This window comes from Alligator mississippiensis, chromosome 1 (genome assembly GCF_030867095.1).
Source record: "Alligator mississippiensis isolate rAllMis1 chromosome 1, rAllMis1, whole genome shotgun sequence".
Lineage (NCBI taxonomy): Eukaryota > Metazoa > Chordata > Crocodylia > Alligatoridae > Alligator > Alligator mississippiensis.
In genome coordinates, this window is record NC_081824.1 from 180,241,877 (window position 1) to 180,266,508 (window position 24,632).

The 24,632-nt window shown below is 45.3% G+C and overlaps 1 protein-coding gene across 1 annotated transcript in view; it reads left to right on the top strand.

Annotated features, from left to right (window-relative positions):
• Nucleotides 1-5,262: 5,262 nt before the first annotated feature.
• The window catches only part of ENAH (ENAH actin regulator), a 228,202-nt gene continuing 208,832 nt past the window's right edge, over nucleotides 5,263-24,632 (top strand). The window contains exon 1 of the mRNA XM_059717435.1: nucleotides 5,263-5,559. Within this exon, the coding sequence (XP_059573418.1) occupies nucleotides 5,555-5,559 (5 nt within the window). The 5' untranslated portion in view covers nucleotides 5,263-5,554. The remainder of the gene's footprint in view (nucleotides 5,560-24,632) is intronic.

Below are 24,632 nucleotides of genomic sequence, written 5' to 3' on the forward strand. Positions count from 1 at the left end.
CCCAGCCACTTTCTTCACTCTGGCCCCTATTCTTGGAATAGTCTCTCTGTTTTTACAGATTAAACATTTGCTTTCTCCTTCTCCAATCTGCTCTTTTAACTGCACTTCTTTCACTTCCCCTTCCATCACAGACATTCTCGAGTTTTGGTTTTTAAATGTTATTTTCCCTCCATGTCACACCTCTTCAGAAAGGAATCTAAACAAATGAACAACAAAAATCTCCTCCCACGCATGCAAAAAAGCCATAACACATTAAGTAAAAATGATACTCCATAAAAGCCAAAAATACTTTATAAAAACCAAAAATTCGACAAAAAAGGCAAAGTAAACAAACCACTTCCCCTACCCCAGAAAAATCTCTCTGTATCCTGCATTGTACTATCTGAGTGAATTGAAGATTTAAGTGACCTTGTATGACTGCTGTTGTCCATTAATGGGGACCCTCATTAAAGTCAGACACATCTTCTGTAAAGGCATTAATTCCTTTCTTTGTCCCAAATATACACAACTTTCCAAATAAATAAATGTTACAAATGGGGAGGTTGCTTAAAAGAAAACTGGGAAACATCTATGAGACAGAAAGGGTCAGGCTGCTTGAAGCTTCCAAACCTGATCCCCTGATGCTTCTGGGTATGAGTCATACATCCCCTCATGACCCTATATAGAGGGTGGCCCATACTGGTGATATGAGACTGACTCAGCTGGGTCTGTTCATAAACAGCACTCAGGAGTAGACTGCCAAGTCTCCTGCAGCTGGCTGATACTAAACAGAAACACATTTTCTGCTGGCTTGTGCCTGGCTGAGCTATGTCTGAGCATTCAATGAGCTCTTGGGAGTTAGGTTGGTTGAAGAGAAGGCATGATATTTGATTCAAAATACGTTTATTTAGTCTTCTGGAAGCACCTAGATTTCACTCCTCAGCTGCAGCTGCACAGAACACCACCTCTGGAGAGGGACGCAAAGATTGCTTTAAGCAAACTCTCTTGAGCCTGGGTCCATGAGTGTCAGCTTGGTCCTTTGACACATGCTACAACAACCTTTAGGATGCTCCATAATGCTAACTGCCCATGATCCCAGGACATTGGTATGGCTGATAGGACTTCTCACGGAAGAAGTCCTATCACACCCCTGGCAAGTATCTTGTGTTGCTTACATGGATGGAGTCAGACGTGGATACAGGCATGGGTGAAATCCCTGCACTGGGGGCCTGGACAGAAAGGGGGCCCAAAAATGAAAAAAAAAAATTGCAAAAAAAGTTTTAATATTGCGCATATGCATATACCTAACCCCCTGTTGTCCGATTATTATTATCATTATTTCTGGCAAAGGAGGACCCGATACCAAAAGTTTGCTCAGGGCCACCAGGAGTCTAGGTACGGCACTGGATGGAGTCAAGGATGAGATGGGGGGTGGTGTGGGTATTATTAACAGTAGATGACACCAGAGGACCCCCACCACCCAGAGAGTCATAGAATTGCAAAAATCAGCTCCAACACATCTAAGAATTAGAACACTAGTATATATGGGTAAGTTCAGAAACACAATACTTTTCTTACGTTAATTTCCCTAACATGGATGTTTAGTAACATGATAAATAGTTATCCTGTGTTAAACAAACTACTTTAATTCCTTGACAATATCATCTTTAAAAGTGTCCAGGAGAAGAAAAGTCACTTAACTAGTAAACTTTAGTTTATTTTAGCTCTATAGCAGTCTGGCTGGTTTTCAGTGCATGCAACTGCCAGCATGAGTTACTCTACCTTTATTTGGTTACAGCTTAATCCAGTGGTGCTTTTAGTACAATCCCTAATGACTCTACTTTGGTAACCATTGCAATGCCAGCATGTGAAATGATTCTCTTGGTGCTATTCTAGACTTTATGATCCACTGTCAGCTTTGAGGAAACATATTATCACTTTTACTCTCATATCAACAGGAATCTGGATTTTCTATGTAATCATATTTGTTTCTGTAGAATCTCTTGCTGTCCATTTGTTGTAGATGAGCCTAGCTCTTTCGAGGGGGTTAGTAACTCCTGCTTGCTTCTGGCTATTATCATTCCTTGGGTGAACTGGTTACCTGAGCTTCCTTTTGAACAGTCTGTCAAAGTCACAATTTTATTTGATTTGGCTGTCATTGATTGTATTAGCAATTCTCACATTTTTCTAATTTGGAATAACAGGTCTTGTATAAAGTGATACTCTCATTCATCCACATGTTAGAATGAAGCCATTCAATGCATTTCTTAGATCTAGTGCAATGTGACAAAGTTTCTAACATAATTCTTTATTTTTATGATTGACTAATTTCAACAGATTTCGCTTTCTAAATTGCTCTTTTAGCCATACTGTTATTCTGAAAATAGTTTTGAGGTAGCGTGATAAACTTAGAAATTAGTGAAGTTTTAAAGCTTCACAGTAAAGAACTTCTTTCTATTGTCAGCCATCAGAAACCTAGGTACTTACCTATATTAAAGCACAATTTAGAAATCCCAACCCTACTGTTTGTGTTGGTTAGTTCTGAGACATCCATAATAATCAAAGAGCATTTATTTAAAAAAGAGATTTTTTACCAATTCAAATATATCCCTTCTTTCATTGTGTGTTTAGATTGCTGCCAAAAATACCTACTCATTAAGGATATTTAGTGCTTGCCCGTCTTCTGATTACACATCTGTATTTTGTGATTTACTTCTGCAGTAACCTTTTCATTTACATTATCTCCATCCCAGCAACACATGATCATTTTCCTTGTAAATATCGCTTCAATTTCAGAGCCTTTTTCCCTTTTTGAATGAGTCTTTTCCAACAGCTGGTCAATGTATCTCTTACCAGGTTTCCCTTTTATCCCATTACTTGACTACTTATTTGACTAGGGATGAACTTTTCTCAAAAACTGCACTACCCAATGAAGAGGAGGTTGATGTAATGTGGAATAAATGAGGCTCATATGTTTCTCTGTGGGTTAGAGCAAATGATAGATGATGTGAAAATAAGAACAGACATTTATAAACAGGTCATGGTATCTGTCATTTTTTTAAAAGAAAGGATCCTATAATTTTCTTCACTGTAAAACTTAAAGAGACACACGTAATATTGGGGAAGGGTAGGGGCACTGTAGTCAGAGAGATATAAAACTATTAAAATGTCTATAAGTTACTGGAAATTACAAAGGTAGCTGTATATAATTTATTTTAATTAATGCTGAAGAGAATGGGTATGCACTGACTAAAATTGGCTGAACAAGAATTGGACTGAAGTTCTGTGCACCATGTGTTTGTTTCAGTGGGAGAGTTTAAAACAAAATATAAATCTGTATTTAGTACAAACGTGGTTAGTGAAAGATGTAATGGCAAATGTGCATGTGACTGAAATAATACTCCCATTTTCTCATAACATATCCTGGGGCATTATGCTTATGGGAGCACAAAAAGGCAGTTAGAAGTATAAAATAATTTAACCTGTAGTGTTCATTTAGTGGGCTGCACTAATTGTACATTTTCCTAGAAATAAAAGGCCTAATTCTACCACTTCATTCATGCTGAGTACTTGTGGAGTAAGGGAATACATAGTCTGAGTAATGGGGTCTGAATCAGACTCTTTGCAAGTGGAAGAAAAAGTGCAGAGAGGAAAGAATATGTCATTTAGTGACAGAGACGTTCAAGGTTGGTCCAGTCCATTCCAGGGCTTTGCAAAGTCATTTCACTGGGCTCCCCGGCCTGAACAGCAGAAGCCTGTGAGAGTCATAGATGCTGACTCTGTGGGTGCTCTGAGGCTCAAGCACCCACCAAAAAAATTAGTGGGTGTTCAGCACCCATGAGCCTGGCTGGTTTGGTTTTACATGTTAGATCTCTGTGGCTGCTTGCAGACTTTCAAAAAATGTGCTTTACTGGAAGAAGCGGCACATTACCTCAACCCAGCTCTGCAGCATCCGTATAGGCCAGGTGCTTCAGCAGGGCTTTTTGGCACTTTTAGCTAGATTCAATCAGCTATTAGCTAAAAGTGCCAAAAAAGCCCCACTAAAGCACCCAATCTTTACAGACATGGGGTGAGCTGGGTTGAAGTAATGCACTGCCTCTTATGGGCATGCCTGGGGCTCAGCCCCTGCTGGAAAAAATCAAATTTGGTGCCTATGTTAAGAGTAATCTTCTACCCTTGCTTTCTCCAAATCCTAATGTTGTGCCTGTTGGGATGGGCAAGAAATGAGTCCTTGGATTTCCCAAGAGAAAAATGACGACTCCAATTCCGAGGTGTGACTGCGTTGGACTTATTCAGTTTGGCCTTATTCAGTACTCAGCATAGACTAGGGCAGCCCTAGGGCTGCTTGACCTTACCTTCAGCTGCAGTGAGCCTTTCGCACAAGTGGCTGCTACTGCGCAAGACAGGTTTGAGCAGTGGCATTATGGTTACCTGTGCTTCCCCTCAGCCATTTCCCCAACCTGCCTGTACATCAGAGTTACAGGAGCCTGGCAGTGCCCTCATGCCTGTTGTGTGCCATGCACAGAATCAATCCCAGGTCCAGGGCGGGGGGCACTTAGCTTCACATCTCTGCATCAGTGGAGGGGGCATGCACTGAGACCCAGGACTAAAGTGTCTGAAACTGACTGGGTTCTCTGGGTGAATGCGATCTCTTTTATTTAACCAACTAAATACTTGGAAAAATTGTTCTTTGCAAGCTTTTGGGCGCACACACCCTTCTTCAGACACAGGGGGACTCTGCTTGTGTTTTGAGAATTCAGATCTTTTCAGGAGTGCACGCAGTGGGGGCAGCCTGTGTGTGGCACACAGGCAGATGGGGTGGGGCGCAGCAAGCAGATAAGGCAGGGGAAGAGGGAATTGTGGCACAGGTGCCAAGCAGGCTGGTGCCCAGCACTGGACGCACAGCCCACGCCTGCAAAGCCACCTGTGAAACACTGCACCAGTAGGGGCACTGGTTTCTGCAGCCCCGGGGAAGGGTGGGGCTGCGGCGCTGACCGGCCGGGCACTGAGCGCTACGCAAGCAGCGCACACCTATGTAACCCCCGGCCGCATTCTGCGCTGGCTCACTACTTTGTTCCGCCGGGAGGAGGGGGGGAGAGCCAGTAGGGGGCGCCACTGCGCATAATCCCCAGCTCGGCCCTGCCGCAACGCTCCATCCCCACGTGAGTGCCGCGCTGGCCCCAGCCCCAGAGGGAGCGTGGCCTCCCGCAGCGTCTCCAGCGTACGCCACGCCTCCCTCCCCCCACGAGCCGGAGTCTCTTGCGGCCCGCGCGCTGCTGTCGGCGCTCGCGGCCCTTCGGCATCGCCCCTCCCCTTTCACCCCCTCCCCACTTGGCGCGTTGGTACATTCCTGTCCGCCCCGTTCCCTCCCTCACCCCCCCCAACCTCCCCCCCGCGACTCCCCGCTGTGGTCTGCTCCGGCCCGGCCAGGCGGCTGAACAGGGGAGCCCGCGGCAGGCAGGGAAGGGAAGGGAAGGGACGGGACGGGACGGGACTCGACTCGCCTCGCTGCCTGCTGAAGCGCCGGCTCCTGCGGAGCGGACAGGAGAGCGGCTCCCCCGCCCCGGGCAGCACCATGAGGTAAGCGGGGGGTGCTGCGGCTGGCTGGGTCTTCACCCCCCCCCCTGGCGTTGTGTATGTGGCGGGGGGCGCTGCGGGGTCCCTGCGTGGGGGAGGGGCGGAGGGGAAGGGGGCTTATTGTCCCGGGAGTGGGGAGGGGTCTTTTCCCTGCGCCGCCGCCTCTGTTGTTTCCATCTATAGAAATACTCCATTGCAGCCCCCCCCCGGCGGCAGTTGGGGTCTGCGCGCGACGTTGGGGGAGGGGAGAGCGCGCGCGGCGGTAACGGCCGCGCTCGGGGGGGAGGGGCCGGGTCTCGCGGCGTGTCCCTGCTGCCCGGGGCGGGCGGGACTCACCTGGTGCCGGGGGGAGGAGGGCGCCTCCTGCCGCGCGCCGGCCAGCCCGCCCGCCTGCGGGTGTTGCATTGCAGCAGCGGCGGCAGCTGGGTTTTTCCCTGTGTAATCAATAAATAGGAGCGAGGAGCCCCCTTCCCCCCCCGCCCGGAGGCTGCAGGCTGGGAAGTCCCCGGCTGGGGGCGGGCAGGGGATGCCCCTCGCTGCCGCGTCCCTGGAAGGCGGCTGCGTGCCATCCCCCCCGCCCCGGCGGCGCCTCCCGGCTGGCTCCGAGGCTCCTTTGTGTGGCCGGCGGGGGCCCGGGCAGCGGCAGGGCGCTGGCGGCCAGAGCCGTGCCCGGTCTGTCTGCGGCAGTGCGGCCCGGCATGGGGGCGCCGGCGGCTTCCCTCTGAGCCGGGGCTGCCTGTTCCGTTCTTGTCCTGCGCTACTTTAAGCCTCCCCCCTCCCAAGGGCAAATGCTCCCTGCCCGGCCTCGGCATGGGGAGGGCTGCTTCCCTTCCCAGCCTCTTCTCCGGGTTTCTTGTCCGCCGAGGGCTTTGTACCAGCGATGTCTGCGTTTGTAGCTATTGTTTGCAGCTCTTTATGCAGGGTTGTTTTTTTGTTTTTTTTTAAAGCTCTGCTTGTATCCTAATGTGTGGTAGCTTTACTTTTTGCTTTAAACAGTGGTATTTTCTGCAGGTATCTGAATTCTCAATGCTTGAAAAAAAATCAACACATAACTTGTTGTAGTCACAAGCACTGAACAGGCAAGAGCTGAGATTTTGATGTCCGGGTTTTGTGTTTTTAAGTGTTGTTGAAGCAACAGTTTTAATAAGCAGGTCCCTGCTAGAAGGGAGGTTAGGGCGAACCAGCCCAATCGCACCATTTAGTGTGTAGACACATCTTTCACCTAGCAAGCCCTCCCCAGGATACTTTATGCTAGCCCCAAGACCAAAATAATCTGACTGGCAAAAACAGCCTTATGCTGAAATAATTGCATCTGTACTAGTGTTTGAAACACCTAAGAAAGAAAAGAAAAAGGCAAGTCTTTTAACATCACTGCACCAGCAAAAGTTTCTAGTGTAGATGTGGGATGAGGCTGCCTACTTAGACATAACATGTAGTTAACTTTGAGTAATCTGCATATTCACACATTCATGCAGACTCTAAGCATGAACATCACGCTTAGTATTTTGTGTCTGCAAATGCTAAGTGCAGATCATTACCCAGCAGCAGATATGTTCTGAATTAAGTACTCCTGATGAATGATTACTGGATATTTTAAAGAAATCTAACAATTCTTCAATAAGTTGAAGGCTTGTATAAATACTCCAAGTTGTGCCTGTTAAACTGAATCAGTCTAAAAATCATGTTCTTAAAAGTGGTGTAGTCCTCTTACGTGGACAGTTTTGAAACTGTTAAATCAGTTTCAAAATCAGTTTGGTTTAATTGCCACAACAGGTATGAGAGGGCAAGCCTTCTGTGAACATTTCCTTTTGAGGCTTGTTTAGACTAGCATAGAAAGTGTATTTCCAAAAGACATTAGTTAAAACATGTTTTGAATAGGACCTAGGGCTTGAGGTTGAACAGTAGAAGGAACACAAGAAACACCAGGGAACAGCTTTTTCCTGAAAGCAAAAAGCGGGACTAAAGCCTGCCGGACGCTAGTTAAAACATGTCTTCAAGGCAGGAAAGTTGTCTTTAATACTGTTGCTGGATGAGGTAAACCTTTGTAAGGGAGTGGATGCCAACATGACCAGCTAACGTATCATATACAGCTTGCCTGTCTCTGCTAGAGTGTTTTTAAAATGTTTAACTAGCATGTTTTAAAATATTTATTTTTATCTGTATCTAGACAGAGAGAAAGATTAGACAATTTAAAACTTAATTCTAAGGTGGAGACTCCTCTAGTTTTCCATAGAGGAAATGCCTATAGCTTGAGTCATTATAAACTAACCTAGCTTTGTAGTAATCTGTACAATTGACAAATTGTATACATTGACCAATATGAAAGGAACAGATATTCATAATCATTTCATGGTACACTAAGTCTTTCTGACCTGAAATAACTGTTGCTGCTCTTGGCAATAAGGTACACAATAAAGACCAAATTGCAAAGTGGCCAGAAAACCACTGTCTTGTAAATCCAAGCCTGAAGTAATTTTGGATTGATGCTTATGAAATCCTGCCACCTTATTTTGGGTATCTAGTTGACTGTTTAAATATTACAACTTTATTTTTTCTTGTCAAATAAAACAAAACAATGTCAATTTAAGCTGTCTAATTATGCTTCACAAGTTTACATGCTTAATATTGGATTCCTAAACATCAGTTCATGATGTTTAATTTTTGCAATGGGTTTTTTGTATTTGAATGAAGATGATGTAGCATCTTGGTACATTTCAGGTACTGGGCACAGACTGCATATGTGTCTTAAATCTAAAATTACCTAGTAGTAAAGAGAACTGCATGTATAAAGTTGCTAATTTCAGGAAGGTTGCATTTGGCTTGCATGTGGCCCTCAACTTGTCTTCCTGTTAGGTAGGCAACCAGTTGATTCCTGCAGACATCTTTCTGTTAATGTATTGCAATTGAAGGTGATGCTCTTAATGCAGTGTTGCTTGAATGTATTTATGTCATAATAATAGGTAATAGGAAATAGATACATGTGCTAGAGATTTCTAAATAATAGCAGGTTGGGATGCTGAAAAGAGTCGGTAGGTTAAAATATATTTTTTTAAATTATTGTGTATTTGCTACTTCTATTTTAAAACTTATTTTTTGTAGCATGACATCTGGTTATGCTGTATTGGAAGCTCGTATGTAAATAACATTCTGAACGCAATATGAAAATGTTTTTTTCAATAAAGAGGTTGATTCATACATTTCTAAAATTCTTATCTTAAATGGAGTGCAAATGGGGCAGAAAATGGTTTTCAGCATTCAAGTAGATAGTGTGACAACTCGTAGTTTCAGAGTTTAGTTTCTGAAGGCTGTACGCAACCTAATAAACTTTTCAGGACACTTGTGTTAAAATTAAACAGTGCAGTCTTTGGATTTAAACATCTATAATATATGTAGGGGGAGACCTACATTCTATGAGTGCATAAAATTCAGAAAAATGAAACAGACTATTCTAGTTTAATTGTCCAGACTGAAGGAAATGCAGAAAAGAGATGTCAGATATCAGCAAGCGCAAATTATATATTCAGAGTTTCAGCTATTAACTATATTTCTTTACTTTCCTATGTGTTGTTTTATGGTTGGCAAACAGTTATTGTTCTGACAGACCAATTATGGTTTTATATAGGTTCTATTTTTAACAGCACTTCTGTTCAGTGGGAAAAGTGGCTGCATTATATCAGATCTGGCATTAATGCATTTCATTTCCTACTTAATGATAACTTCCTCATTATTTTAACTTATCTTTAAATCCAAAATGATATCTGAAACAACCTTAAAGTTCTGCTTCTGTGCAAATATTTTGACTTTAAAAACAAATCGGGCAATGTTGTTAAAATTAGTCAAGTGGATTTTTGTCCCAGTCAAATAGATTTTTGTTACCTCTTAAACTGCATTGAGACATGGTATCATTTACTATTGGTTTAATAAGAATTAAAAAAAAATACAGGCTCAGGCCAATAGCACCAAAATGAACAGTTTCATACCATAAAGAATAACTGAGGAATCTCATGTGCATCCTAGAGTTCCTTGCTAGGTGTACATAACCCAAAAGGTGAGAGAATAGATGATGGCAACACGGTCAGCTAACTGCAATCTTCTGTTGCAGCAGTGGAATAGAAGGAGGCAGTAACTCTGACCATTAAAGTGTACAGGAAACCCTCGCTATCTGTGAACTTGGGATTTCCGGATTCAAATATTCTCAGTGCGCCACACCAATGGCACAACCGCACTCAGGGTGTGTTGGGGCACTGCACCGAGCTCCTGGGTCTGGGGCTGCGGCAGGGATGGAGAGCAAGTGCTGGGGAAGGCGGCGGCATCTTCTCCCCTGGAGGCAGCCATGGCAGTGCTTGGAGTGTGTGCAGTGCAACGGGGGGAAGGGGTTGGTCCCCAGGTGCTGTGGGTGAGCCCTGCGAACAATGTGGGGGAGCAGGGGGTGGCTGTGGGGTCTGACAGGGAGCCCCGTCAGTATTCACAGGTTTTACCATTTGCAGGGATCTCTGGAACGTATCCCTTGTGAATGGTGAGGGTCTCCTGTATTGCCCAAGACTTATTATATAGGGTTAAATTTCAGATTTGTTCTTCTCTTTTAGCATTTAATTTCAGCATGACATATTACATATTGGAAAGAATGCTTAATCTAGGACAGAGTTATTTCACAAAATGTTGAAAGTGCACACCAGTTATTTAAATCAAACTGTATTTGGTACTGTATGTTTTCCCAATCGCTACGTTTCTCATTTCTCAAGAGTAGAATTGGAGGGGTAGGCAGACATTTCAGGTAGGCACAAGAATTTGGTTCAGGTTACTTGCCTTGTTCTAAGAAAACTAACAGATGGACTAAGTCATCTGTCTGATACTGGTGCAGACTTCGTTAGCTTACACTTCATTTGTGACAGTTGCAAGCAGTTCTTGGACTGGTTGTTTTCTGCCCGTGTGATATGGAAGCTGACAACTGCTTTGCCCCAAGGTCTCTGGATAGAATTTAGTGAATTATTTTGATAGTAGATTTATAAGGTTTTCATTCATAGAAATCTTGAGGACTAAATGTGCATCAACCAGAACATGCTTTTTCCTACAAAATGCTTTCTGGCCATCTTACAAACTTGTATTGCAGAGTTCCAAAACTAAAAATGAGCAAGGAGAGGTGCGATCTCAGGAGGCTGAGATCAGCATGACTGTGATAGGGTAAATGCAAGTTGCTTTCCATTGCCCTTTATTCAGGGCCTTGAGCTGACTTCTTGTGAAAAAAGTAAAGCTTGTCACATTTTTCCTGTCTTCCTGTTCTACCCAGCTAAAATGAAGGGGGCTGAGAGTCGTCTTTTCTCTCCCCACAAAATAGGGAGAGGTAGATGTCCTCTCAGTAGATGATAATTGAACAGCGTGATACACTTAGATCATCTGTGAGAGGAATATTTAACTCTGAGGCATGTGTGTGTGTGTCAGGCTTATGGAGTGGGCTCCCTACTCTTGTACATTTTGCTCAGAATTTATTATAGGAGTATAGTTCTAAACCATTAGTCAGGGTTTATGGACATTTTATACCCAAAGTTATGTTCTTCTTTTTAACTTAGACTTTTAATCTAAAATAATTATTTATTTCATGCCTGCTTCTGTTCAGCAATGTAGAAGTATGTATGTGCTAGTTGTATCTAAACACCTGGATATGTTCAGGTTCTAAACATTAAAATTCCGCTTGGTGCTGAGAGAATACTTAGAATCAGAATTCTAATATTGGCTAAAAGTAAAAATACTGTAGGCTGAGCTCATGTGAGCTAGCTTGAACAACTTTTTTTTTTTTTCTTCACTTTCCTGACCACAGTCCTGTTTCTTCAGTGTAGCAAAGTTGTGAATTGAGCAGAACTTGTGGCATTTTTGTGTTGAGAGAATCTGTCTGGTAGGGGTTAATATGATATGGTTTCCACTTTCTTTTTCTACCTACAAGGTCAGTTTTAATCTGGGCACATATGAAAGTCCCCTTACCCATTTTGCTACCTTAACCTTCCATATATGTTTTCACAAATTTGAAGCACAACCAGGATTTGTATCTATCTGGCAGCATCCGTAGAACATTGTGTATTAAGAACAAGTGCTGCATCTTTGTGCTGCTTTGCTTTTGAATGGGTGGGGGATACCTTAAAGTGTGTGCTTAAAGGACTAGATCTGAAATCATAAATAGCTAAGCCCTCACGATCTATATTTGTGTCTGTATGAGTGTAATATTTAAAATACTTTCTGGTAGCTGAATGAAGGAAAGTGGAGAATTGTTATTTATGACAACAGTATTTTTTTTTTTATTTCATGGTACATCTCTACCAACTAGTATTTACAGTTCGTTCAAAAATAAGTTGTTTAAAATAAAAAAAGAAAAACGTGAGGAAGCTAAAATAAGGTCATGCTTTAACACTTTTTGTGTGGTGCTCTGCTATAATCTTCCTACAAGTTAAATTAGAGGTGGAAAGACTAATCTTCTGATTTACAGTCTGTACCATCGGTAACAAGTACACATTTCGGGAGGCAGCACAAGAGCTAAATAAAGTGTTGCTTGCTTAAACCTTGTGGAGACAAAGGAAATCTGAGATGTATGGTCAAGCCAAATGAATCTGCTTCTATAATGCCTGATGCCTAATGCAATCCTCCTTTTATCTAGTCTAAAAATGTACTACATCATTTCATTAATAGTACAGGGGGGATTTTGTTTCGATTTTTTTTTTTCTTTATTTTTTTTAAAAGATGCTCTAGAAACTTGCCTACACTGAAGGAAGCACTGCGAGGAAAACGTTTTGGAGGTTGATAAAGAAGTGTAATTTTGCTATCCTTTCATGTTCCTAAAATTCATTCTAGAGTTTTGTCCTTATTTATTAGATTAATAATTAATTTGTAGTACTCTTCCAGGGTCCCAAGGGTTCAAGCGTGTATATCTCATACTCACTATTTCTGGTATTTTACTTGCCGTGTTTAAAAAGAGGGTGTGAGAGTTTTATATTGATCTCATCACAGAAGCAGAGATGTTAAAATTTCAGATTGGAAGTTTCTTACTGTCGGGACTGAGGGGCGGTCTAAGGCTATGGCCAGTAGCCCGGACCGTCAGGTGTGGTTTTCCACGACGGAGTAGAGTTAGGCATGGAAGCATATTGGTTTTATAAAGAAAGCTTTACTTACACTGCCGATGGTCACAGTGCAGGGAGGAAACTTGCTTGAGTTGCAGTTGCAGACAAACAAACGCAAGTGAGATCTCTTCTGAACCTCACCGAACTGAGATGAGTCGTCGATATACGACTCCACGAGCGCTTTTTCACACGGGGGGGATACGTCAAATTACACTATGACGGGGAGTGGCTAAGAGCTGATCAGGCCTCTCTGTCCTCCTCCAAGACACACGTGGAGTTTGCTAGGCTCCACAGCGCGCTCAGAGTTCTCCATGAGGTGGTTGTGGAGTCCTCCGACTTGGGCGGAAAGGCTCTAACCTTTTATACGGCTAGTGAGCCAATTGCTAGCTGCCACATAGGAATAATTTAGAATCAGCCAATAATAGGGTACGAATTTGCATGTGTGTGGTGGGAACTCTTTTGCACCGGGGATTTCCCTCTGCAGCTGAGAAATCCACCGTGCAAAGAAAGCTCCATGTGGCGGGAAAATTCCAATGTGCCGAGGCACCAAAAATCATTGGGTTATGACACTTACAACAGGGACGTTTTGCTTTGTACAGTTCTAAGCAAGCAGTGTGCTCTGACAGTTAAAAAAAAAATCAAAAAAAAAAAATCCTAATTTCATAGTGTCATTATGCAGATTTAGTATGGCTTGGACCTGTTGTTCCCTTGACTTCTGTTTCCCATTAGCAGGAAAGAACTTAAATGAGTGGTCTTTAGGCATTTAAGCCCAAAATTACGATCCAAAAGAATCTCTGCTCAGCAGCTGCCTAACTATGGAAGGACCTGAAACTTGTTCTCTTTTGGGCCTGAAAATGAGCTAGAGACCTTTAGGTTCAATACTGCATATTCCTAGAACTGTTCCAGTCTGAGCAGCTAGGAGCTGAACTCCTACCTTATGTTCTGTTTGCATCTAGAAACAAAGTGGAGTGGCATCCAAGTTCCCAGAGGGACCTGATTTCATAGGCATCCTTTTAGGTTTCCTATCCCACACCAGCAGGATAGTTTGGGAAAGTGCAAAAATGGTTGCTTGGTTTTAAAATGGATCTGGTGGCAGTGTCTGCCTTTAAAGAACCAGTAGTTATTGAGCTTGCCCAAGGAGCAAATTGGCTATGTTCTAGACCTTCAGCCTGAGAAGTGTACTTATCTCCCATTTCCCAAGTAAGTGCTCTTGTTACCAAATGATGGGCCAAGTTGGGTGACACATTCCACCACTTCCGTTAAACATGGGGTACTATTCAACAAAGAATCCGGAGTTCATGGTACCAGAATCATAAGTGGGAGCCTGCCTCTAACTTTGTGCTTAAGGCAGTGACTCAGAGGGTGCAGCGTCCTGCTTTCTGGTCCCTGTTCAAAGGGCTTTGCATCTTCCATTAAACATTAATTCGAAAAATAAAAATAAAAATTGGAGAGTGTGTGGGGTGTTGGTTTTATAATCTTTTCTGACAAAAGCCTAACTTTACTTTCTTCAAAACAGATTTGACACTTTTTAAAACATGTTTTGATTAGAGCATATTATTTTCCAGTATTTTGAGTCTATAGGTTTTATTTAAGATGACTTTTCTCTTATTGCTCTGTTAGAGTGAAAGCATTACCTCTTTGCTTTGTTGTAGAAAATTTTAAAAAAGTAAAAACTCAGTGTTCATGCTGATTGGAATTTACATTGGGAAATATGCATTCTTTCTTTCAAGTATCCTAGGTAGTAAACACACCTAGTCTTTAAAAGGGGCAATAGTTGTCAGAAAAGTGACTGTCAAAACTTATTTGAAACTTAATTACCTTATTGTGCATATCTGCTAACGTTGTATGTCTAGGCCACTTTACTTTGGCAAGCAGTTTTTGGCATTAGCTTTGTAGGGCTAGTATAATGACAAAGAATCCGGATCGCTTTGGTTTCTCATGCATTCTCAGAAAAACTTGTCAGTGCAGTAATAATTGCAGAACCTTTGTTACTATTAGCTTTGGGAAGAGTTAGACCATAGTTAGACCATACTAAAGTTTTTATTATGTTGCCATTTAGGTTGGTCTGTCTGTCTGAATTTTACACACAACTTGTTACTTTTTGAATCAATAAAATAAACCTTTTTTAATTTCCTTCCAAAACAACAGGTTTTTCCTAAGTAGTCTAGGTGATAGATTTGTTATGAAAATAGTTTGCTGTGAAGAATATACAGTAATATTTTACCTCCTTGTTCCTCAGGCCATCTACCTGTATTGGTCTTCTGTTGTGTACTGTTTTTTTTTACGTAAGCAAGTAACACTTCTTTAAGTTTTAAAAGAACACATTTTCTTTGTACCGTAGACCCCCAATTTTACATGAGTATTGCATTCCAGGGGAATTTTGTGCAAGTCGGTACGACTTCCCCCTAGGAAATAATAGAATAATGAGGGGTTGCGTACTCTAGACATACCTTAGTCATAACTTTTTTTTCCCCTTTTCTTGGTGAAATCGCCTTTAGGACGCACGTCTAGCGTCTCACCTATGCATCTTGAGATGCTGCTACCACAGTGGTGGCACAATAGTGGCACAGCTCTGCTTGATTCCGCCTGCAAATCTTGTGAGGCGTTCACGTATATATGTGAACCTTGCGAGCGTTCGTGTATATACGCAAATCTCGAGGGGCATTTTTCAGTCTAGATCCTAATAAAAAAATCGCCTAAACACGAGGGATGCTGAAGTCGTAATTGCATAAATCGGGGGTCTGCTGTATCTCTACTTGTTACAGGCTATTCGTGCTTCCTTCTCTCTCAGAGCCTCTCTTAGGTTGCAGATCCCAGGAGAAACCATTTTCTCCTGAGACAAAGTACATTTGTTCTGATCCCCATGTCTGTTGTCATGGGACAGCCCCAAAATATTTTATGGGATAAGAAGTGCTAATGGTTTGTCTCAGGGCATCACAAAGTACATCTGAACAGTTGCCCTGGGATCGCATCATTGAATCAGTGGCAGAAAAGCAGCAGTGCATTCAGACGCTTGCTAAACCCTTGTTGGAAGGGTGACTTGTGTGCATGCCAGTCTCCTGATTTTCCTGTTCCAGGACAAACACAGGCACAACTAGTCCTGGGACAAATGCCATGTCTGTTCCTAGTGTACTAATAAAACATCATAAAGAAATGTACCCATTAATGTACATGGTGCTAAATTATGCTCTCTGTGCTCATCTGTAATTGAGGATAATGGAAAGTGTGTGTTTCTTTGGGCAGTTTTTGGTTCTTTCATTAGGAATGAATCTTCTATAAAATAGTCTAAATAATAGATGCGAATGAAATATTTTTTCCTTAAGCAAGAACTGAACTTCTAAAATAGAAATGACAGGTCTAGTGAAGAATTTAATTGTATAGTGTGCTTAGTTTTGGTAAGTGCAGTTAGTGGTTAGTTTCTGTAAAACTGCAGTTACTTGCTGTGGGATAACTTACTCTTTTTTCCTTACAGCAAATATAGTAGTCTGAAATAATATGGCGTTGCCTGACTGAGAAAACAGTAAAAGATGAAATCCAGATGAACTTAATTATGGCAGAGGTAATAAATCAGAGTAATGGGATGACTGCAAAAGTCATGAGAGAAGCTGGTCAGTGCCGTTTCCTTCAGAGTTTAAAAAAAGTGTACACGTACCTCTAGTTTCTGATAAGACTTTGGGTTTTTTTTAGCAGTTGTATTTTAATTACAAGCAAACTATATATCCCTCTGACCACAGTACTGAGTTTTCTAGAGAACAGGTTTTAGATCTTATTTTCAGCAATTCCACTGTGTTTTTGGCTTGAGGTTTTCCTTCCCTCAAACTTTTTTTCAAAAAATGAGTTTAAGAGAAATTATTTCTGTTTCCGTTCTTAGTTCATCAAGCTGTTAGCTAAAAACTAGAATGTAACTATCCTTTTAACGTAGCTTAGGGCAGCTTTAACTCTTCATGACTACTTAAAAAAAAAAAAAAAGTGTGACTAGTGTGCTGTTTAAGTTCTCATATATCTGGAGAAAAATATTTTGTTAGATGAACACATATTAATTCATCACTCGATGTAAGCTCAAGAACAGGTCATGCTGGTATGAGTGAGATGGGTTTACTGCACAGGAAATAGATGTTGGAATACCATACTGCATAGAGGCAAAGAGTATATATAGAATAAACACTTTTAGATGTAGGAGAGTTGCTTCCCTAATCAGATATGCCATGTGGCTCAATCATCTAGTTAAAGACAGAAAATGAAGTGTATTCCAGTGAAGTCCTGTGGTGATCCACGCTGCAAGAAGTAAATGACTGAGGAGGACCATTAACTTCTATATATAGCTGACAATAAACATACACCTTAAGAACGCAAGGGATTATTTTCAGGGTTGATATTCTCGTGTCACAACTTTCTCAGGTCTCAATTCATGCATTTCCAACCTTTGAGATTGGTTACATCATCCCTTGGGAAAATGTAGATAAAATATGGGTAGTATTCTAAACTTAGTTCATATTAAGTAGGAAAAAAAACAAGTAGACACATCATCTTTCATATTAATCAAAATAGTAAACACTTATCACTGTTAGGAACTGAGTTTCACTACAGCTTTAGTAACTAGTAAACTTAAGATAATTACTGGAACTGGCCAGTGGGGCATACTTTGGCTGTGAAAGGAGAAAAGGTGCAGGGACTGTCTTGGATAATTCTGATATTCTCAATATGCTAAGGTAGTGTGATGCTTTTCTGTGACCAGAAAGTCAATAAATTAGGATGTGCATTTATGACAAGACAGAAAGGCAACCGTTTAAAGACTCAAGCCTGGTCTACACTACATAATTTTGTTGCCATGGCCTTACATGTCTGATGTTCTACTACTCCAGGGGTGTCCAACCTTTTTGAGTGTGGGGCCGGATCATGAACTTTTTATCACCTAGTGGGCCGGCGAGCCATATTCAAAGACATCACAGGAAGTGGTATCATATCAAGAAGTGATATCATGTGACCTTTGACACCAATTAAGTTGCAGGGGTTGACATAGTGCTGGTTGACATGGCATGCATGCCCGCTTGGCTACAGCTGGGTTGACCTGTTGCTGGAGAAGCCATGGGGCCAGGCTGGGGTTAACCTGGCCCCCCCCCCCCCCCCCCCCCCCCCCCGGCCTGCTGGTGCCATGCCCGGGTTGACATGGTGCTGCAGGACCCGCCTGGGCAGAACCGGGTCAGCACTGGCCAGGAAAAGCAGCATGCAGCTGAAGTCGACTTCCCATGTGCTGCTGGGGATGGGAGGAGGCCGGCCAGGTCTGCACCGGCCAGCAGAAGCGGCAGTAGAGTCGTGTGCCACTCGGGACTGACCGGCGCAGGCTTGTCCCTAGCGGCACACGGCTCCGCTTCTGCTGGCCGGTGCAGACCCAGCCAGGCTCCTCCTGTCCCCAGCAGCACACGAGAAGCAGGCCCCCTTGGGGCCTCGCTTGCAGGTGGCCAGGCCCGGAGAGCTGCAGCGCCCGGGAGGAGACTGCCCGGGGGAGCAGGCGCTGCTTTGCTGTGGGGTGGGGCAGGGCAGGGCAGCGGGCCTGGCTTGAAGCGGGCGGGTGAGGAGGCAGGCGCGGGCTGGCAGTGCCAGCGGCCGCTGCTTGGCTTCCTGCGCGGGGCCAAGCAGCTCCCCTCCCCCCGCTGCCGGCTGGGGCCCACAGGCTGGCCCTGCCTGCCTTGCCGTGGCTCCGCGTGCCGCTGCCACCACGCTCCACGCTGCCACTGCGGGCCAGATAAAATGGCTTGGTGGGCCGCATGTTGGACAAGCCTGTATTAATCACTACTTTTGTGTTCAGAAATATGCCCTTATTCCAGCACAAATAGCAAGTGTACAGGTGTTTGGCAGTTTGTGTCAGAGAACATAGTGATTCTGCTGAAAAACTGTTAGCTGTTTAAAGCATCAAATTTAGCTGGAGAGCAAAGTTTTCTAGTGCCATGTGTAATGCCTATTCAGTTTTGCACAGTATGATGGGGGTCCATAGGACTCTCATCATCTCACAGTCCTCTGCTCTCCCTCCACCCCTCCCAAGAGAGAGGGAGAATGGTTTGCTCTCTGATAGCCTGCGCAGTGGTGAGCTGTCAGGGAAATGCTCCTCTCCTCCTGCCCCCACCCCCTTATAGAGGGGAGAGGACAGACTTTCAATTGTTGGGCTCCCTTGGGGGTGGGGGTGAACCAAGGAGCAGTTCTTTATTGCCTCCTGGCTGGAAGCTCGTCTTTAAGGTGACTTTAGTTCTCTACCCATGTGCCCCCATTTTCACCATGTTTTTCTACTCCTGCAAATTCCTGGAAACTTCTGCCTGAATGACAGAAGACTTCTGGTGTTACCTTGGAAGCTGTCAGAAGGGTGCCCACGCTCCTTGAAGAGCTGGTGTGACCCAGGATGTACTGCGTACAGAACTGAGACAGTTGCTATAGGGGATCTATTTGGTTCTGGCAGGAGCTGCATAGAAATACTAGAAACTGTGCAGGTGTCTGCAGGTTCTGGCACAGACCTTGTAAGGTTGACAAGTCCCTAGAAAGAGAATTGACTGCCTGTAGATCTAGGAGCCAGAGGCAGCTGAATTCCAGGGTAGTACAGAGGAGCATGCTGTTGCTAACAGAAGTTTCAGTAGCTCTTGGATACAGGCTTTCAGTGCTTGCCTCAGACTTGTGGGGCACTTTGTGTGCTGTTAAGTATGTGAATCCAGTGATTCTATTGGATAGGTGCAACTAATAGAAAACCTAATTTCTCAGATCAAGTGGGCCATGATTGGACTTTTGGTTGCTGAGGAGTGCAGCAGCATGTTTATACTGTACTGAAGTTTATGATTGGGGGCAGAATTTCAAACAGTGGATGCAAACCAGAAGCAGTTCAGTCAAGTATGTTGTAATTACTATATCCATGTACTATTTCTGGGATTGTTTTGGATACTATATAAAAGCCTAGATGTGACAAGCACCTTTCCTACCTCTTCCATTTTTTTTGCAGTATAGTGCAGTCAGTCCAATGTCCTTTATTTTGATCAATTTAATAAACTTTATAGTGCACCAAAAATTAGGTGCAGGGTTTTATATTGGGGAATCTATCATTTCTATGATACAATATAGGTACTGAAGGGGACAAGGGAAGCTAGAAGTTTTGACAACTGCATGTTGCAGCTTCGTTTTACGTTGGTATTCCTGAGGCAGTGGTGACCCTTAGAATTTGCAAGAGCAATCTGTCTCTGCTTTCCGGTTTCAAGCTGGGAAAGAAGTAATTTAAAATTGCACAGTTGCGAGCTGCTGGGAAGAGATGGTCTCCACCTCTCTCCCCTAGGGAGGAGGCTCTTCTCAGCCAGACTGGCTGACCTGCTCCACCGGGCTTTAAACTAAGCCCGCTGGGGGACGGGGGGACGACCACCACTGCTGGCCCGCTGAACAGTCCTTGCAAAGCCCGTGGATCATGGCACTCAAGGGAGCCTGCCCCAGCCCCAGCCCTGGTAAAATCTGTGGGCAAGGAAGGAGCCCCCCAGGGGGTGCTTGCCTGCCTGTACACAAATGCCAGGAGCTTGGGGAATAAGCAGGAGGAGCTCATCCTCCTGCTCAATGCAAATAGTTATGATGTCATAGGGATAATGGAGACCTGGTGGAACTCCACCCATGACTGGACCACGGGGATAGATGGCTATACCCTGTACAGGAGGGATCGTGTAGAGAAAAGGGGCGGGGGTGTAGCTCTCTATGTTAAGGAAAGCTACGTGTCCCTGCAAGCCGATATTGGCGACCAGGGTGGACGGCTGGAGACCCTCTGGGTTAAAATCTGTGGGGAACACGGCACAGGGGACACAATGGTGGGAGTCTGTTACAGACCTCCCACCCAAAGTCCTGAGCTAGACCAGGAGTTTGCCCAGGAACTGGCTGAGGCAGCTTGCTCCAGGACCATGGTTGTCATGGGTGACTTCAATTACCCAGACATCTCGTGGGAGGATGGCTCAGCAAAATCTGAGCGGTCGCAGAGCTTCCTCTCGTGCGTGGATGACCTCTACCTGACTCAAGAAGTCTATGGGCCAACGAGAGGCAAAGCGCTGCTCGACCTGGTGCTGGCTACTGGGGAGGACCTAGTCGGCGACCTAGTGATCGATGGGAAGCTGGGTGACAGCGACCACGAGCTGATCACCTTCACCATCCGCCGAAAAGCTGGCAAGTCAGTCAGCAACACGCAAGTCCTTGACTTCAGGAAAGCCGACTTTGACAAGCTCAGGAGGCTTGTCAGTGAGGCCCTAAGGGGCCATGACCACGGGGAGAGGGGAGTTCAAGAAGAGTGGTTGCTCCTCAAGGGAGCGATCCTCAATGCACAAACTAAGTCTATTCCATCTCGGAGGAAAGGCAGCAAGAGGGCACAGCAGCCCCCCTGGCTCTCCAGGGACCTAGCAGACCTCCTGAGGCTAAAAAGAAAGGCCTACAAAGGATGGAGGATGGGAGTCACCTCCAAGGAGGATTATTCTGCATTGGTCCGGTCCTGTAGGGAGCAGACCAGGAAAGCCAAGGCTGCAACTGAACTCCAGCTAGCTTTGAGCATCAAGGACAATAAAAAGTCCTTTTTCAGATATGTGGGGAGCCAGAGGAAAAGCAGGGGCAACGTTGGACCCCTGCTGAACCAGATGGGGCAACTGACAACTGACGCCCAGGAAAAAGCCAACCTATTAAATAGGTACTTTGCGTCGGTCTTTCATCAGCCCCATGGGACGCCTGTGCCTGCTACAGGGCCGGGAAGTCTGGGTGAGGGTGATCCCCTGCCCTCCATTAATGCTGACTTTGTGAAGGAACATCTTGAGAAGCTGGATACCTTCAAGTCAGCCGGCCCTGACAATCTTCACCCCAGGGTACTCAAGGAGCTGGCGAGCATCATAGCCCAGCCTCTAGCGCGGATCTTTGAAAACTCTTGGCGCTCTGGTGTAGTGCCCGAAGACTGGAAGAAGGCCAACGTGGTGCCTATCTTCAAGAAAGGGAGGAAAGTGGATCCGGCTAACTATAGGCCCATCAGCCTGACTTCTATCCCGGGGAAGATCTTAGAAAAGTTTATTAAGGAGGCCATCCTTAATGGACTGGCCGACGCCAACATCTTAAGGGATAGCCAGCACGAGTTTGTTGCGGGTAGGTCTTGCTTGACCAATCTCATTTCCTTCTACGACCGGGTGACCTATCACCTGGACAAGGGAGAAGAGATTGATGTCATATATCTTGACTTCAAAAAAGCCTTCGATCTGGTGTCCCATGATAGTCTCTTGGAGAAACTGGCCAATTGTCGCCTTGGGTCCCCCACGATCCACTGGCTGGAAAATTGGCTCCGGGGTCGGACCCAGAGGGTAGTAATTGATGGAAGTCACTCATCGTGGTGTCCTGTGACCAGTGGGGTCCCCCAGGGCTCTGTCCTTGGACCCATACTGTTCAACATCTTCATTAACGATGTGGACACTGGAGTCAGAAGCGGACTGGCCAAGTTCGCCGATGACACCAAACTTTGGGGCAAAGCATCCACGCCAGAAGACAGGCGGGTGATCCAGGCTGACCTGGACAGGCTCAGCAAGTGGGCGGATGAGAATCTGATGGTGTTCAACGCCGATAAATGCAAGGTTCTCCACCTTGGGGGGAAAAAAAACCCGCAGCATCCTTATAGGCTTGGCAGTGCTATGTTGGTTAGCACTATGGGAGAAAGAGACTTGGGGGTCATCATTGACCACAAGATGAACATGAGCCTGCAATGCGATGCTGCGGCTAGTAAAGCGACCAAAACGCTGGCTTGCATCCATAGATGCTTCTCAAGCAAATCCCGGGACGTCATTCTCCCCCTGTACTCGGCCTTAGTGAGGCCGCAGCTGGAGTACTGCGTCCAGTTTTGGGCTCCACAATTCAAAAAGGATGTGGAGAAGCTTGAGAGAATCCAGAGAAGAGCCACGCGCATGATCAGAGGTCAGGGAAGCAGACCCTACAATGACAGGCTGAGAGCCCTGGGGCTCTTTAGCCTGGAAAAGCGCAGGCTCAGGGGTGATCTGATGGCCACCTACAAGTTTATCAGGGGTGATCACCAGTATCTAGGGGAACGTTTGTTCACCAGAGCGCCCCAAGGGATGACGAGGACGAATGGTCACAAACTACTACAAGATCGTTTCAGGCTGGACATAAGGAAGAATTTCTTTACTGTCCGAGCCCCCAAGGTCTGGAACAGCCTGCTGCCGGAGGTTGTTCAAGCGCCTTCATTGAACACCTTCAGGATGAAACTGGATGCTTATCTTGCTGGGATCCTATGACCCCAGCTGACGTCCTGCCCTTTGGGCGGGGGGCTGGACTCGATGATCTTCCGAGGTCCCTTCCTGCCCTGATGTCTATGAAATCTATAAATTACATATTCCCCACCAGAATAATCCTTGACTCTAGTATGTCACTACCTATGGCAGTCCTAGATAAGTACACAAGTGGGCAGCAGTTGGATGGATAACTTGACTTCTATTCCTGTCTTAGGCTTCAGAGCCACCACATGGAAACAACACGCATCTTTGAGCTGTTTCAGGCAGTCTGCAGATGCATTAGATATCAGTGATCACTGAATCTAATATTATAAAAGCCTTATTCTGTTTGTCTGACAAACAGCCAATCAGAGTGTGAAGAAGTGTTCGGACAGGTGGCAACGCGCCTCCATGATGGCGGGGATGCTGGCCTTGCCCCCCCCGCCCTGCTCCTTGCAGGTGGTGACGATGGGGGGGGGGGGGAGGCCACTGGAGCTGGCCTTGCCCCTCCCTCCCTTGCTTCTTGCAGGTGATTGGGGGGGGGGTGAGGCCACCAGCGCCTGCCTCAGGGGGGGTCCCCCCTTCTGTCATTGCTGCCTGCAGGACCTACCTGGTGGCAATGGGGGAAGCAAGGAGTGGGCCCAGGGCTGACATGGGGGGGGGGAGGGGCGGAAGCAGCAGATACTGCCCAATGCAAGGTGGGGGTTGAGCAGTGCATGCGGCCCAATGCAGCAGCGGCTGGGGGAGGGGAGGAGCGGGCCTCCTCCCCACCTCGGGCCCAGGCCCACTCCTCTCCTACTACCCCCATGTCAGCCATGAGCCTACTCCTTCTGTCCACCTGCTGCCATTGGGTCGGCCGGGGCTGCTGCTCCTCTCCCCACCCACGGTGGTGGCCTGGCTGCCCCACCCTCAGGCCCAGTCAACTCCTGCATTGGGCCTGGGCCTGCTCCTCCCTTCCCCCTCCTGCTGCGGGGGGGGGGCAGGGAGGAATGGGCCTGGACCCCAAGCAGTAGGCAGGAAGCAGGGAGCAGGCCCAGACGGGGTGGGGCACAGGGATCCATCCTGGCCTACTTCCCCCCCCAGCCAATTGGCTAGTGAGGTTATATTTAGCTAATTGTTTTGAAGTACATTTTTTCCAACAATAAATGGGGCAGACTCTTTTTTTTTTTTTTTTTTTAAACAGAAGTTTAGATTCTAGAGGATTATTAAGTAACAGGTTAATAAAAAAAAGAATTTGTAGCTATTTATGCTGCTAGGAAATTGCAGTGTACATGGATTATGCATACAGGGTAACCAAAGACTGGAAAGATCAGAAATAGCAATTTTTAAAGTTTTATATTGTTACTTTGGAAAGTGTGAAGACACTTTCCCTTGTTTATAAAGGCAGGTAAGAGACAAAAAATCTTGAGCACTTCTCCTGCAGTATTGACTAGTGGGGACAGGGCTTCTTAATTTAGGGATCCTAACTAACCTGGTGGACCAGCCTGAAAAAAAACAAACTGAGGTCCCTGTATGACTGTATAGAGTGTCAAATGTCATGTAATTTTTTAGCAATAATTACCATAAGCATGGCAACCATAATAAACAAGATAAAAATACAGGCATGTTGCATCTTATGCAGGGGTTAGGTTCTGAGGTCAGTGCGTAAGGCGAAAATCGCGTATAGTCAAATCGCAGTGCGGGGTGGTGGGGGGGATGGCTGCGTGCCACCAGGCGACCA